Below are 15766 nucleotides of genomic sequence, written 5' to 3' on the forward strand. Positions count from 1 at the left end.
TAAGAACCGCCAGCACGGTATTTTGTGCAGACTACATGCATTAAGGTGACATTGCTTAGGTGTCACCGATTTAAGGTTCAGTCACAGGTAAATAGTTGAATGATTGCTGTTAAGGTAACTTCAGGGCTAATTGCTTGATAGTGAACCTGACCTCTGCTCACATCTCCTTATGTGATTCCTCTCAGGGTTCCTTCTACCCTTACAATGTGAGTGATTAAGGGTGAATGGTGATATACACACGTATTGGCCAAAGTGCTTCTTCTCTACTCTGTGGTCTCCAGCTCCCTACCCAAAAGTAGTACAGGGAGCACCCAGCTTCACCTTGCACTGGCCTCACCCATATTGGGGTCATAGCAATTACCATGTGCAGACAGAGGGGCTTAACATCTTCAATTTTGAACATGTGTTTCTTTTTATTAGGCTTCCCATATAGCACAACGTTTTATTACGAGAGAATACAACAGATGTTTTGGGGTCCCTTTTGCTGTAAATCACCATCCCTTATAACACCCAATAGAGAAACTGGCAATGTAAGAAAAGTACACTCTATTTTCTCATTTCTTTTTCTTGTGCAACATTTTAAATAGTTACTTTAAAATTCAAAAATCAAACCTAATTTTAGCAATGGGTAGTTACGGAATAAACTCTAAAGACATTGGCACCCATAAATAATTGCGTATATTCACAATAAAACTGATACTTAATTATAAATCTATGATGTTACAAAAAAAAATACCACCCCAAGATGCTTTGGTCAATTATAACTTAATAAAACTGGTGAGGGAAAAAAAACAAGATGCTTTGTAAGAAAAAGGAAGTCCTACTATGTTTATGATTATCTTATTTCACAGTTAACGAAAGAGAACTTTATATCTTTTTTTGGGTCACTTTTGCTCAAGGTCTAAAAATCTTTAGCTTCTTTTTAAAAATTTTTTTTTAGTGTTTATTTATTATTGAAACAGAGAGGAAACACAGCATGAGTGGGGGAGGGGCAGAGAGAAGGGAGACACAGAATCTGATACAGGCTCCAGGCTCTGAGCTGTCAGCACAGAGCCCGTGCGGGGCTCGAACCCACGAACTGTGAGATCATGACCAGAGCCGAAGTCGGATGCTTAACCAAATGAGCCACCCAGGCGCCCCTAAAAATCTTTAGCTTCTATACTCAAGACTCTACTGCAGAATACAATTCTAAATTGGAAGTATATTTTAAGAACATTCATGTTGTAAATATTTGCTATAAATATAATAATTATTGCAAAGTTATTGATCTTAAATTGTTCTCTGAACTCTTACTGATAAAATATAATTATACTCACTGGTTGTAGAAAAGAGCTCAGGAAAATGGGATTTAAGTCAGTTTTGTTAAAAAGTCTTACCGTTACTGTGTTGGAAAGATTTAGTGTGGTCTTTAAAATATCAGCATTTTGACCCTGAAACTGATTTATTTGGAGCAAAGACTGTACCAATGCAAATTTTCTCGGCATACTGTATGCTAAGCCAGTGCTCCAGAATTGCTTTCTAGCATGATTTAAAAGACACTTTTGTTATTGACTTTACTAATAAATATGGATCACCATCACTTAATCAGACAAGCCCGTTATTTCAAAGAAGGTCACTTTAAAAAACGTTTTTTTCTCAGAGCAATAGTTATTTATCTTGTAAATGACACAAAGAATAAAAGTCCTTGCCAATGCTTTACACAAGGAGCCAGAATGGAAGCTTTCCCTTCCAGTCCTTTAGGTGCCTGGGCACCTGGGCGGCTCAGTCGGTTAAGCATCCAGTTCTTGATTTCGGCTCAGGTCATGAGCTCATGATCTCATAATTTCATGAGTTCGAGCCCCATGGCAGGCTCTGCGCTGACCTTGAGGAACCTGCTTGGGATTCTCTCTCTCCCTCTCTATCTCTCTACCCCTCCCCTATTCACCCCCTCTCTTCCCTCCCATCTCTCTTTCTCTCAAAATAAATAAATTAAAAATAAATAAAATTAAAAATTGTTTAAATAAATAAAATATAAAATTTTTACTTTTAAGTAAGTGTAATGGCTTCAATTTTAATAGGTATGGACATATAGCTGCTCAATAAATATTTATTGCCTGAATTTTCTTTTAAAATGATCATCGGCAAAGATAGGCTCAAATTCTTCTGAGAAATGAGTGTGGTTACCTAATATGAAGAAGCTGAATATAAGACTTCAAGTTTCATTCTAAAACGTCAAATCAGTAACACCTATATGTGAACACACTACCTCCTCCCATCCAAAAATACTACAGAGGGACAGAGATTTAGTTTAGGTGTTTGTCTCAAGCAGTGCCTGTCCCCTGCTCACACTCCACATCTGTGAAACGACAGCTCTGAACAGAAAACAGAAAAGTCAGACCTTTTGGGGCTGTTCTCCAGAACAGCACAGAGAAAGTCTCCTGTCTTTCAATGCCCTCCACCAAAGTACCAAAGTACTCCACTTTGTCTTGGGAACAAGATATCTGGGTATTTGGGTGTGTGTGTGTGTGTGTGTGTGTGTGTGTGTCCCAACTCATTTCCCCATGCAGCCATGCCAACTGCTTGCATGCCCTAGAACATGAACGTGTCTTGCTGGACCCCCCTTCCCCAGCGTGTGTGTGTGTGTGTGTGTGTGTGTGTGTGTTTCCCAACTCATTTCCCCATGCAGCCATGCCAACTGTTTGCACGCCCTAGTACATGAACGTGTCTTGCTGGAACCCCCCCTCCCCAGCATGTGTGTGTGTGTGTGTGTCTCCCAACTCATTTCCCCATGCAGCCATGCCAACTGTTTGCACGTCCTAGAACATGAACGTGTCTTGCTGGCCCCCCCCCCCCCCCCAGCGAGCTCCTCCTTCCCGCCCCACATCTGAAATGCGCTCCTTACCAAAGCACGTCAGTAACATCCTTTCAAAACCCCTCTCAAAATTCACACTTCTCTCTGAACCCTAGTCCCTCCTGACCACATCTTCATTTTTTAACGTTCTTTGAAGAAACCCACAGTTTAGGGTAGCGTACAAGCTGCTCTATTTATAGGTCTCCCTCCCCGTGGGATCCGGAGCATCATCAGCTCTGTTTCCTTTAGAGTGCTTCATAACCTCCAGTCCTGGGGTTAGAGCCCGGTAGGTATTCTGTGAACTTGTACCTAAAGGAACATAATAATGCTGTGCTTCTTTGACACTTGCACTGACTGAAGCCAAAACTGCACTTACGATGGTGCCTGTAAACAGACAGATGTGGGAGGAACGCAATGAGTCACCGCCTAGTTATGGGCGCTGGGTGTCAGACCTTCAGGCCAAGCTCAGACAGGGAAAGTCCACCTGCAAGCCGCACCTACGACATGTCCAGCCCCTGATCAACGGCAACACAAGGACACACGGATCAACGACTCAACATCCTGCCGCCCCCTCCTCCCTCCCCGCCAGCTTCTGATTCTGACACATTCAGAAAACAGTGTACATTAAGTTTGGAAAGATGTGGGATTTTCTTGCAGCTGATTACAGGCTGTGAGAGCCAGAAAGGGGTTTTAAGATTATGCCTCGGGTCCAAGCTTGCTTCACGTGACAGCAAGAACAGAGCCAGGAAGGTGGAAGAACAGTGAAGGTCACAGCTATTGGCACAGCCCGGTGAAGGCCCTGAGTCCCCTCATTTCCAACGCAGCAACCCTTCCCAGTGCTCTGTTCTGTTTTCCTCGTGATGTTGGTCTTAAGTTTCCCTACCCTTGGGGTGCCTGGGTGGTCCAGTCAGTTAAGCATCAGACTCTTGACTTCAGCTCAGGTCATGATCTCATGATTTGGCTTATGGGATGGAACCACCACTTTGGGCTCTACGCTGACCATGTGGAACCTGCTTGGGATTCTCTCTCTCTCTTTCCCTCTCTCAAAATAAATAAACTTTTATTTATTTTTTTTTAAATGACCTTCCCTTCTTGAAACATACATGAAAGTGGCTGGAGGAAGAGAGTTTGGGGGCAGACATACAGCGTAGTAGAGGGAAAGAACAGCAGATGGTGTTTTAAAGATATGCAAGGGAACTAACCCACTTGGAGACAACACACACACACACACACACACACACACACTAAACACACCTGCAATTTCTGTAACATTGTTCCTTGGCTGCTAAGAAGTCAACTCATCCCTAAAACCAAGCAGTGAAGTGAGGCTTGCTCCTGACTTTGGACAAGCTTCAAGCTACTTCTGATCCGTTTCCTCAAATTCATGAGGAGGGTATTAACATTTTTTTAACTCTAAATTTAAAAACAAAACAAAACAAAACTTGGTCCTTTTTAGCTCTCTGGAAAATCCACTTGGGAGCAGATGGTGGATGATGGTGGATGAATCCTGGAGGATACTGGATGAATCCGTCCTCGTGGGACTGACAGAAGAGCCAAGATGGAGAAGGGGGAGTCGATGAGAATCCCGGCTCCCTCTAGGACTCGCATTTCCTTAAAACTGCCTGTCTCTAGGTCTGCTTATTAACCCTTCCCACTTGCGTGCACATCCAACATACCTGCAGTACGTGCTCTTCTGAAAAGCTGAAGGCAGGGGCGACCTGTCCTTCGGACTCTGCCCGGTGCCCACCTCTCCCACGGGCCCATGCCCTGCTCCTGCAGCAATTCTATAACCCAGACAACACACTTCCGTGCATAATTATCCACTCCTGCATTCGTCTAGATGTGCTATGCATGTGAGAAACTTCTTACCCCAACACACGTTTCTTGTCATCAAGAAACATCTTACACTTGTGGGTTTTTTCTTTTCTTTTAAAATGATTTTAATGTTTTATTTTTGAGAGAGAGAGAGAGAGAGAGAGAGAGAGAGACTGAGTACAAGCAAAGGGGTGGGGGGTGCAGAGAGAGGGAGATACAGACTCTGAAGCAGGCTCCAGGCTCTGAGCTGTCAGCACAGAGCCTGACGCAGGGCTCGAACTCGTGACCTTCAAGATCATGACCTGAGCTGAAGTCGGACGCTCAACCAACAGAGCAACCCAGGAGAAATTACTCATTTCTAATAACCTCCCCAGTTAAGAGCTCAAGGATTCACAAGTGAGAGAAAAAAAAAACAAACCTGACGAGTGATTCAAATATTATTTCTCCATTCATCCCTCCTCTGGGCAGGGTAATCAATTAAGAAGATGTGGTTTATCTATACCATGGAATACTACATGGCAATGAGAAACAATGAAATCTGGACATGTGTAGCAACATGGATGGACCTTGAGGGTGTTATGCTGAGCGAAATAAGTCAGGCAGAGAAGGACAAATACCATATGTTTGCACGTATAGGAGGATTAGGAGGAACTTGACAGAGGACCAAGGGGGAGAAGAAGGGCGGAAATGGTGGGGGAAAGGGAGAGAGGCAAACCATGAGAGACTCTTGAATGCTGACAAAAACTGAGGACTGATGGATGTGGGGGGGAGGGGGGGATGGGCATGAAGGAGGGCACTTTGGGGATGAGCACTGAGTGTTATGTAGAAACTAATTTGACAATAAACTATTTGTAAAAAAAAAAAAAAAAAAAAAAAGAATATTAATTGTTTCGGTTTTGTCTTAGAGTAAATATACCTCTAATTAGATTTTCTTCTAGAGTCTTTTGAAAAGCAGACTGGCCTTTGGTTCTGTGTCAAATCATTTAAGGACCAAAAAGATAACTGGAATTAGTGGGTAGAAGTTCTAGACAACATTCAGTATGATTCTGAAGTCAAACGAAACATGAATAACTTGGGACCCTATTCATATTTTATAGCGATACTTATTTGATCTTTCTTAATGTGAATTTTTTTGTGATCAGGAACAACTTTAAGAGGCTATGCTTCATACGTTAACCTCAGCAACCTGCACGGTAATGGCCACTTCGATGTTTATTAAGAACTTTCATTTTCCTCCTACTGCAATCTACCTGGCACTCATTAAAAATCTGCCCCAGTGCCTTTAAACCTTGATAACAAGGTCTACACTGGCGAATAAAATTTATTAGGAAGTGGGAGATGGCATGTCCATCATCCTCTTTCAAAGTTCAGGTTCAACCTGTGAGAAAGACCTGCCTTGCTATATAATCAAGTCTCCCCTTTCCCCCTTATTATTTTTTTTTTACCAAGATTGTTAATTAGACTAGATTATCTGAATCCTTACAGTATAAAAGTCATGAGGCCAAATAAACTTTAAAAAGTAGGAAACACATGCAGTGCACTTAAAATTGAGGTTTTGGCTTCTTAGTAAAGAAACTGAAAGTACTTGTTAAGGAAATAAAAGAAAAATGTCCTATACATACCCCAATTTAAATCAAATTGGAAAAACACTATGATATTACAAACACCTTCATCTTCTCCTACCTCCCAGTTTTTACAGTCCATGATATTTCGTTTCTTAATTTCATTGGTTCAAATAAGTTTCCTGGAGGGATGGGGGGAGAAAATCAACTGATAAGCATTTTTAAACATTTTGTTAGGGATTTTTCCTGTTTCTCTTAAAAATAGCCGAGCTAATGTTTATGGAATGTGTCGTCGGTGCCAGACCGCATGAGAAGGGCTTGAACTGGATTATCTCACTCAATCTTCAGGTAAATGGAGGAAGTGGGCCCTGTGTGAAAGGGAAAAGCAAAGTGGTCAAGATCACAGGGCTTACATACAGGGCTTGGGGCTGTCTGCCTCATCACGTGCTCCTCCCGGACACATTGCACTGACATCTGACACCTGCCTCTGGAAATGAACACATGAAGGCTTTGGGGGGCGGGGGGAGGAAGATGGGCGAAATGCCCTGTGTGTCATTTCCACAGGGAACCAGCAGCTAAGCATTTTCATAACAGAGATGTGTCTTCCAACAGTGCATTCTGCCACCTAATGAAATTCTGACATTCCTCTTCAAAGAAACCGTTTTTCAAGCTTTTTATAGTTTCACCTCCATAATTAAAAGTTGCTACCTCTTTTTTTTTTTTTTTTTTTAAGGAAGTCTCAGGAAGCCAGGGATGTGCAGCAGACACTGAGATTGGTGGCAGAACACATCAGTGAGAATCAGAATTTTTATTTATTTTTGAGAAACAGAGACAAAGCGCAAGCAGGGGAAGAACAGAGAGAAAGGGAGACACAGAGTCCAAAGCAGAGCCTGACGCGGGGCTCAAACCCACAAACCGTGAGATCATGTCCTGAGCCAAGTCGGATGCCTAACTGACTGAGCCACCCAGGCGCCCCTCAGGGCGTGACTTCTTAATCTTGCTGGAATGTTGGATTCTTTACTGAATGCAGAAAGTCCAACTCCAGGTGATCTGACAACCATCTCTGTACTTTAATGGTTTAGTCCTATGAAGTGACTAGAAACATTATCCTATATCGTTACCAAAAGCTTTCAGAGTCACTGAAGTGAGAAAGATGGATCACATTCTCCCCCATCAGGTATTCTCAATTCTCATATGAAAACAAGGCACTAACAGGAATCTCAGAAGTCTGGCCAAGAGCTCAAGTTAGAGAAAAGCTTCTCTCTCTCTCCCTCTCTCTCTCTCTCTCTCTCTCTGTGTGTGTGTGTGTGTGTGTGTGTGTTTTCAGGAAACTTCTGCTTCCATCCCAATTCCAGACACATCCGACCTTAAGAAGTTCCAAAACACACAGAGCACCTGGGTGGCTCAGTCAGTGAGGTGTCTGACTCTTGATCTCAGTTCAGGTCATGATCCTACTGTTCATGAGTTCAAGCCCCGCTTCAGGCTCTGTGGATTCTGTCTCTCTTTCTCTCTGCCCCTCACCTGCTCGTGCTCATGCTTGCTCATGCTCTCTCTCTCTCTCTCAAAATAAATAAACTTAAAGAAAAAAGAAGTTACAAAACACAGTCCTCCTTTGCTGGAAGACTACTGTAAATGGCAATATTTTACATTTAAGTTATTTTTCATAAAATTTAGAAGATGTTACATTCAAATAGAGAAAACTGGAGTGTCTATAAGAACACACAATACAAAGTGAAAATGTATCACACCACATGCTTAGAGCCCTTCCCAGGAACAATCACTGCTTCTTGCAAATCCTCCTGGAAGTCTCCAGTTTATGCATGGGTATATCAGTCTTATTTTATACAAATGGGGAACTAATGTCCAGGATTTACGCTGACAAATTACACCACACCTGGTCTTTTAGGGCAAATCTGGGAGGCGCTGGGGAAGCCTCTTGATGTCCTGCGCCCAAGGCTTCACAGAGACGTGGAGAGAGCAATGCCCGGGAGAAGGACACAGCTCCTGAACTCTCTTTCCACTCATAACTGCTTCAGGAAGTGACCAAGGGTCAGCTGAGTTGGCCTGATGAATGGATCCACTTCCTCAGGCCAAGAAGGGGTGAAATTGCAGGGCCTGAAGTAGCCACCAAGGCCAGGATTGCCCCCAAGTCCACATGCCCCCACCGGGTCCCCATACTGCCCACATCAGAAACACTTCTAACTTAAATGAGGTAAAACAGAGAGGGTGATTTACCAGTGCTTTATAACGTCCTCTTCTGTGTCATCAATACAAAATATTTAGAAAGTTTAGAGAACTTCCTATCAAGAACATGGACTGCAGGTCAGCAGCGAGCTTCTAGTTTCTTTAACACAAGTTCTGGGGCCTAGACCCAGGGCTGGTTCCCATGGACACCGGGTTCCTGCCTACAGCGCTGAGTTCAGAAGATCCCTGTCCTTGGTTTAATGCCCTGCAGTCATCCTGAAATTCTCAATAATTTCTGACCAAGGAACCTAACATTTTCATTTTGTATTAGGTGTGACAAATTATATAGCTGGTCCTACGTGGAGCACTGCCTGTCCTGTGGCAGGTGTTCAAGTCACTTGTCAAATATATAGGGAATTAATGGAAGCTACTTTAGAACGCAGGTCAATGAACTACAGCTGGCAGCCTGATTCTGGCCCACCCCCTGTTTTTATAAATAAAGTTTTATCAAAACATAGCCACACCCATTTCCATCTCACCCATGGCTGCTTTCACTCTATAAGAGTTAAGTGACAGTGACAGAGATTTTAGGGCCCACAAAACCTAAAATGCTTACAATCCAGCCCTTTACAGAAAAACTTTTCTGACCCCTGCCTTAGAACACCATCTCAAGTTTTTCTACCCAAATCACTGAAAAAGCAGAAAAAGCAGGTAGCCTGTGAGCTATACGGTGCCAGTCTTTTATTTTTTTTTAATGTTTTTATTTATTTATTTATTTACTTATTTCTAGGAGAGAGAGAGACAGACAGCGTGAGCAGGGGAGGGTCAGAGAGAGAGGGAGTCACAGACTGAAACAGGCTCCAGGCTCTGAGCTGGCAGTCAGCACAGAGCCCGACGCGGGGCTCGAACCCACGAACAGCGAGATCATGACCTAAGCGAAAGTCGGATGCTTAACTGACTAAGCCACCTAGGCGCCCCTATACGGTGCCAGTCTTAAGCAGCTGGCCATACACAAGCTATTTGTTGGGTCTTTATCTTTAAAGTATGTATGAATTTTGCAGCTTGGACTCAAACGCATTTGTGAGTTTTTTTTAATGTTAATTTTTGAGAGAGAGGACTTAGGCACACAGGCGCACAAGTGGGGGAGAGGCAGACAGAGAGGGGAGATCAGCACAGAGCATGACATGGGCTCTTCAGTCCCACACACTGTGAGATGGTGGCCTGAACCAAAATCAGTAGTCGGAACACTTAACTAACCGAGCCACCCAGGCACCCCATTCATGTTTTAGCGCAAAGAAGTTTTAAATCTAAAGTGATCTGCGTAAGTCATGGTTTTCCCATGATGTCCCCTCTCTACAACACTGGGTACAAGGCGCCCCAGCTTGCAAACCATGGCCTTAGCTTCACTTTCATAACCCGGTGCAGAAATTTAAGTAGATGCGCTGAGCCCCAGCACACACCCATCGTTTCTTACCAGCCCAAAAGCCCTACTAGAGAAGATCCAACAAGGACATGAACACAGGAGATCCTGAGCGCCCTTATTCTTTTTTTTTAATGTTTTTATTTATTTATTTATTTACTTATTTCTAGGAGAGAGAGAGACAGACAGCGTGAGCAGGGGAGGGTCAGAGAGAGAGGGAGTCACAGACTGAAACAGACTCCAGGCTCTGAGCTGGCAGTCAGCACAGAGCCCGACGCGGGGCCTGAACCCACGAACCGTGAGATCATGACCTAAGCGAAAGTCGGAGGCTTAACCGACTAAGCCACCCAGGCGCCCCCCTGAGCGCCCTATTCTTGACCGAACTGTAGATCTACGATCCATCACACCGAGAGACTCAGGAACGCTTGATTATTATCCCTCGGGCGCTTTTCAGAAAGTAGTCAGAGCTATTTCAGAACTCACTTCTACCTGCCGGAAAGTTCTCAGGCTTGGAACTGGGTCAGAGATGTTTCAAAGGCCAGCTTCCTGATGATAGTCAATGGCATTTCATCTCTAACTCTAATGATTTGTAGTGCTTCCTTTTCACAGTTAAAAATCATCATTTATCCTGCTATCAGCAGCCACGAAATTAGCATATTTTCTCTAGCCCGTCAGGGTGTAATTAGCACATCTTCTCTCACAGGGTCAAGGTGCTGGCAAGACAGGTTAAAGCCACACCAGGAGGACCTTGAGGCTTGGCCTCTGGTTTCCCGTGCATTCTCTCATAGGACAGGATCGGGGGCAGGGTTAGGTCTCCAGAGGCTCAAAACGGGTTTCTCCTGGGCAAATGGCTAGGACAGGCACAGACAGGCCCCCGGGGAGAAGTAACCACAGCGAAGTCTCTGATCACTGTGAGAACTTCTAGCCTGACCATAGTAACAATAAAATATTATCAAAGGAATGAATGGGTCGTGAAGATGTCCCCAAATGCGTACCTCTGGGGACTCGTCAAGGAGTTTTCCTCGTTCGTGTAGGGGGATGGGGTTCGCTTTATCTATTAAGTCTTAGTCAATAATGAAATCATTCATGGGACCCAAACGGACACACACTGAAAATACCCTGTGGCAGATACACAATCTGGGGACCATTTCCTTCCAGCTGTTTGTGAAATGCCACACAAAAATCATAAGCTGTTGACAGTACTGGCCACAGAAACCAGGAATGGGAACTCACAAGTCACAAGTCCGGGGCTGGGTAAATACACAAGTCTCACCCTCACCGGTGGTGTTGGGGGGAGGGGAGGAAGGGCTGTCCGTGGTTTACCCTCTGGGGAAAACCCGAACACCCTGAAGCTACACTTCCCTCCCTTATTCCCAACCCCCTCCACCCCACACTAAGGACTGGCCAGCAGCCAACACCAGGCCTTGGAGCAGGAAAGCGCTCCTTGCTGTAATAATCTACCTCAACCCTGGAACTAGAATTTAAACTGCCAAAATGACTACATGCTTGTGACAGATCACTTAAGCCCTGGATGATTAGATTGATACACTGGGTGGGGAGGGGGTGATCAGAGCAGGATCTACAGATTCATAGTTAGGTTTCTCCCTCCTCAACCCACTGCAACCCCACTTCATCCTTCCTGACTCCGGGCAACGCAGTGAGATCGGGATGAACGTGGGGAACTCTGATGTACTTGATTTAGGAGAAGGGTGCCCTCGTGCTGACGTCAACTCTGATCAGGAATTGACCTCACAGTTCAGCGCGGCAAAGCCTCTCTCTAAAGTACAATTTAAAATCACACCAAAGAGGAGAACTTGGGGTGGTTCAGTCGGTTAATTGTCCGACTTCGGCTCAGGTCATGATCTTACGGTTCATGGGTTCGAGCCCCACGCCAGGTTCTGTGCTGACAGCCAGCTCAGAGCCTGGAGCCTGCTTCAGATTCTGTGTCTCCCTCTCTCTCTGACCCTCCCCGGCTCACGTGCTCTCTCTCTCTCTCTCAGAAATAAATAAAACATAAAAAAAATTTTAATAAAATTAAAAAATAAAATCACACCAATGAATCTTTGTTTTTTTTTTTTTTTTTAGCATAGGTCGATCTCACTTTAGAGGAGCAGCATACATTTTGATGATCTGCAACACAAGACCCATTTCAAAACTGAGTAACCCCTGGAGTATCTTTCAATGGGTAGTTCCTCTACTTTGTTCACAATGTGGTTTTAAAAGTCTCTTCAACTTATCCAAAGCATGTGGACTGCTTAAAGCAAAGTCCACTTGCATTTTAATTAAAGGTGTCCCGTGGCTCTTCAAACTTCACCCTCTAAATCCTCACTGCCATCTTCTTACAGGGGGGAAAAACAAACAAAAGAACATCTTCCTTCCTCCATCAACACTGTCAACCATTCAGTAGTAACAGCTTCCCATTGAGCTGTTTAAACACACTGGGCTCAGAAACCTCAGGGATCCCTGATACACAATACCCCTCGCATTGTTTCCCAGGGCAGAGATTTCTAAAACAATGACAGGGTGCAGAGGTACAGAGTTGGTTCAAACAAGACAATTCAGATTAAAAAAAAAAAATCAGTCCCCAGATTCAGAAGGTATGAGATCTCGGTGCTAGACACCTGGCCGATGGGCACAGGAATGAAGAACGATTCCCTGTGCGGAGGTAGCAGGTGGGAGAGTGCAAGCATCTTCCAGTTTCCTAGAGGAAGAGCCGGCAAGAGTCAAGAACGGAGCACGAGAAAGACACGGAGTCACAAAGTGGCCCTCACCAGAAAGCCAACGGGCCATAGGGAGGACACCTGTTCCTCCCAGCACGTGGCAGTAACGACAGACGAGATGTTATAGTTCCTGAGCCCTGACAGGGAGCAAAGCTGCTCCTCTAAATGCATTCCCTTGCACTGACTCACAGAACCTGCCTGTGACCCCTTTACATTCTTAAAAAATAGATAGCTCCAAAGGTTGTAACCCTTGGTATGGACTGAAATGTATATTTAAATCGGGAAAAAGTGTAGATATTTACTAATTCTTTTTTTAACGTTCATTTATTTTTTGAGAGAGAGAGAGAGAGAGACAGCATGAGCAGGGGAGGGGCAGAGAGAGAGACAGGGAGTCACAGAATCTGAAGGAGGATCCAGGCTCTGAGCCATCAGCACAGAGCCCGACGCAGGGCTCAAACCCACAAACCATGAGATCATGACCTGAGCCGAAGTCGGATGCTTAACTGACTGAGCCACCCAGGCGCCCCACTAATTCATTTTTACACCAGGATTACACATTAACAGAAAGAACTTGTTATGAACAGTGGCAATATTTTCCAAAGCAAAGGGGGAAAAAATGGTGAGGAGAGTGACACTGTTTTACATTTTTTCTTTTTTTTTTAATCTAAATGCTTTTTTAATTTTTTAAAAGTTTTTATTTATTTATTTTGAGAGAGACAGACAGAGAGCACGGGAGGAGCAGAGAGAGAGGGGGGAGGGGGAGAGAGAGAATACCAAGCAGCCTCTGAGCTGTCAGCACAGAGTCTGATGCAGGACCTGAACTCACGAACCGAGAGATCATGACCTGAGCCGAAACCAAGAGTCGGACACTCAACCAACTGAGCCACTCAGGTGCCTCATATTTTAACTTATTTTTGAGAGAGAGAGCATGAGGGTGGGAAGGGCAGAAAGAGAGGGGACAGAGGATCCAAAGCAGGCTATGCGCTGACAGCAGAGAGCCCGATGCGCGGCTCAAACTCTCTAACCTAAGATCATGACCTGAGCCCAAGTAACTGAGCCACCCAGCTGCCCCTATTTTACCTTTTTTGCAAATCTTCTTATTATCTGGCTCAATAGAAGGTGGCTGGATTCTCCTAGCTGTTTCTGTATTCAGTCTGTCACATAATCCCAGGACAGGTTAGGTTAGCCTCAAGAAAACTCCCCATATAGTCTTGTAGGATTGAACGTGAAAAAGGCAAATAATATCAGAGTGCTATGATAAACTGTTATGAAAATCATCGGGTCTTACGGACCTCTGAAAAGTTTTAGGGACTCCCTAGGGCACCCAGACTGCATGCAGAGAACCCCTTCTTACAACTTTGGAAGAATGATAACCTTGATTTTACAAATAAGCCAACTGACTCGGAGAGGTCAAGGGACTGTCCAAGGACACACTGCTCAGAGCAGATCGGAGCAGGTCAACTGCAGAGAGCAGAACACTTACTTTCATTCGGCCGCTGGCAAGGATTTGCCTGAGGTGGTGAGTGGCAGGCTTGGGCACCCCGCTTGGCCTACCAGAAGTGCTCGATCGCATGAACCTTTCTGTTGGGCTAGGCCTGGTGGAAAAGCCGCGAAACTTCACACATTTCTGATTACCTGATTCTACGACACCAGCAAGAAAACAACAAAGCGCCACGGCAAGTGTTGTCTAGAGCCAGGACGCTGCCCCAACTCTTGGCGTAGAGGTAGCCTGTTGCTACTCAGAAATTCCAGGGCCTTATTCCGCCCTCCGTCAGGCAAATGATGCTGGAGAGCTCCACACGCTGGCACCTTGTACTTGGGAACCAGAAGCAAACCAACAGAGCTTTTCCATTATTTACAGCCTCCTTTTTGCATCAGGTTGTATTTGCAAGGAATCCTCAAGAAACAACAGGCACCTCCAGTCTGTGCGGCCAAACCTCTCTGATGTGGGAAGTGAGCGCACCTGGGGAAGTGTGGTGGCACGGCTCAGGCCACCTCGGGGTGTCAGAACCCCACTCCCGGACAGAAGGCGATGGAAGAGAGGCCCCTGGAGCTACTGCTTCCGCCCAAGTGCAGGCCACCACCTCCGACCCGGGGCACCGTAACTGGTCTCCTTGTTTCTACTTTGAAACCCCTCCTCGCACACACATCCTTCAGGCGACTCTCCGCCAACAGCCAAAGGCATTTTTTTACGCGGAGAAGGAACGAGATCAGTTCTCTCGCTAGAACGCTCCCAAGGCTCAACTCAGTGGGAGTAAAGCCCGAACTCCTTCACGTGGCTTCTACCGACCTGCCTCAACTGGACCTGGCCTCTGTCTTTGTGCCACAGGCAAGGGTCCCCTTCTCCGCTGGTCTTTGCTCTCTCGGCCCCAACTACCTGCGCGGCATCTGCGATGTCGCCTCCAGGAAAGGGCCTTCGCCGCGATCTTCTCCAGAGTGGCCCCTCCGCTCCTCCACCCGGTTGCACTGCAGACTTGGGGAGCACTCAGTCGCGGCGGCCTTACCTTGGCTTTCCTGGTGTACCACCCGTCTCCCCATCTCGGCTCCACACCCTCGTCCCAGCACGCAACCCCCCTGCCAAGCAAAGGTCCCCGGGGTGCCCCGCGACACCCTGCGCCTGGCCGCGCGCCTGGCACGGACCCCGCGCTCGGCGCACGAGCCAATGAATGAAGGAGCGGCGCCTGCGGCCCGGAGAGCCCCGCGCGTCCGCACCGTCGGGCGGCGGACCCGGACCCCCGGGGTCCCCCCCCACCCCCACCCCGGCCGCCGCAGGTGCCTCCCACCGGCGCGCGCTCCCGGGTCACTCACCATGGTGGCCGGGCCTCCGCCGCCCCCCGGCCGCCGAGGAGCGAGGAGCGCGGCGGTCAGGAGCGCGCAGGGCGAGCGCAGGCGCCGGCGGCCGACAGGTGAGGCGCGCGCCTCAGACCATGGCTGCTTCCCACAATGCCCTCGAACTGAAAGTTTGCAGACTCCTCCCCGCGCGGCTCCCCCCCTCCCTCCGCCCCTCCCCTCTCCCTCCTCTCCCGCTTTCTCCCTCCCCTCCCTCCCCTCTCTCCCCGAGTACCTTCCCTCCCTCCTCCCCCCGCCCCTCCTCCCCCTGCTCTCCCTCCTCCCCCCTGCCCCTCCTCCCCCTGCTCTCCCTCCTCCCCCCTGCCCCTCCTCCCCCTGCTCTCCCTCCCCCACCCCACCCCGCCCCGCCCCCGCAGCCCTCCCGCCCTGTGCGCGCACCGGCTGC

The 15766-nt window shown here is 46.7% G+C and overlaps 1 protein-coding gene across 1 annotated transcript in view; it reads right to left on the bottom strand.

Annotated features, from left to right (window-relative positions):
• Nucleotides 1-15436, bottom strand: part of AP1S3 (adaptor related protein complex 1 subunit sigma 3) — a 57665-nt gene extending 42229 nt beyond the window's left edge. The window contains exon 1 of the mRNA XM_039236836.1: nt 15340-15436. Within this exon, the coding sequence (XP_039092767.1) occupies nt 15340-15342 (3 nt within the window). The 5' untranslated portion in view covers nt 15343-15436. The remainder of the gene's footprint in view (nt 1-15339) is intronic.
• Between the last annotated feature and the right edge of the window lie 330 nt (nt 15437-15766).

This window comes from Hyaena hyaena, unplaced genomic scaffold (assembly GCF_003009895.1).
Source record: "Hyaena hyaena isolate Hyena2069 unplaced genomic scaffold, ASM300989v1 scaffold_117, whole genome shotgun sequence".
Lineage (NCBI taxonomy): Eukaryota > Metazoa > Chordata > Mammalia > Carnivora > Hyaenidae > Hyaena > Hyaena hyaena.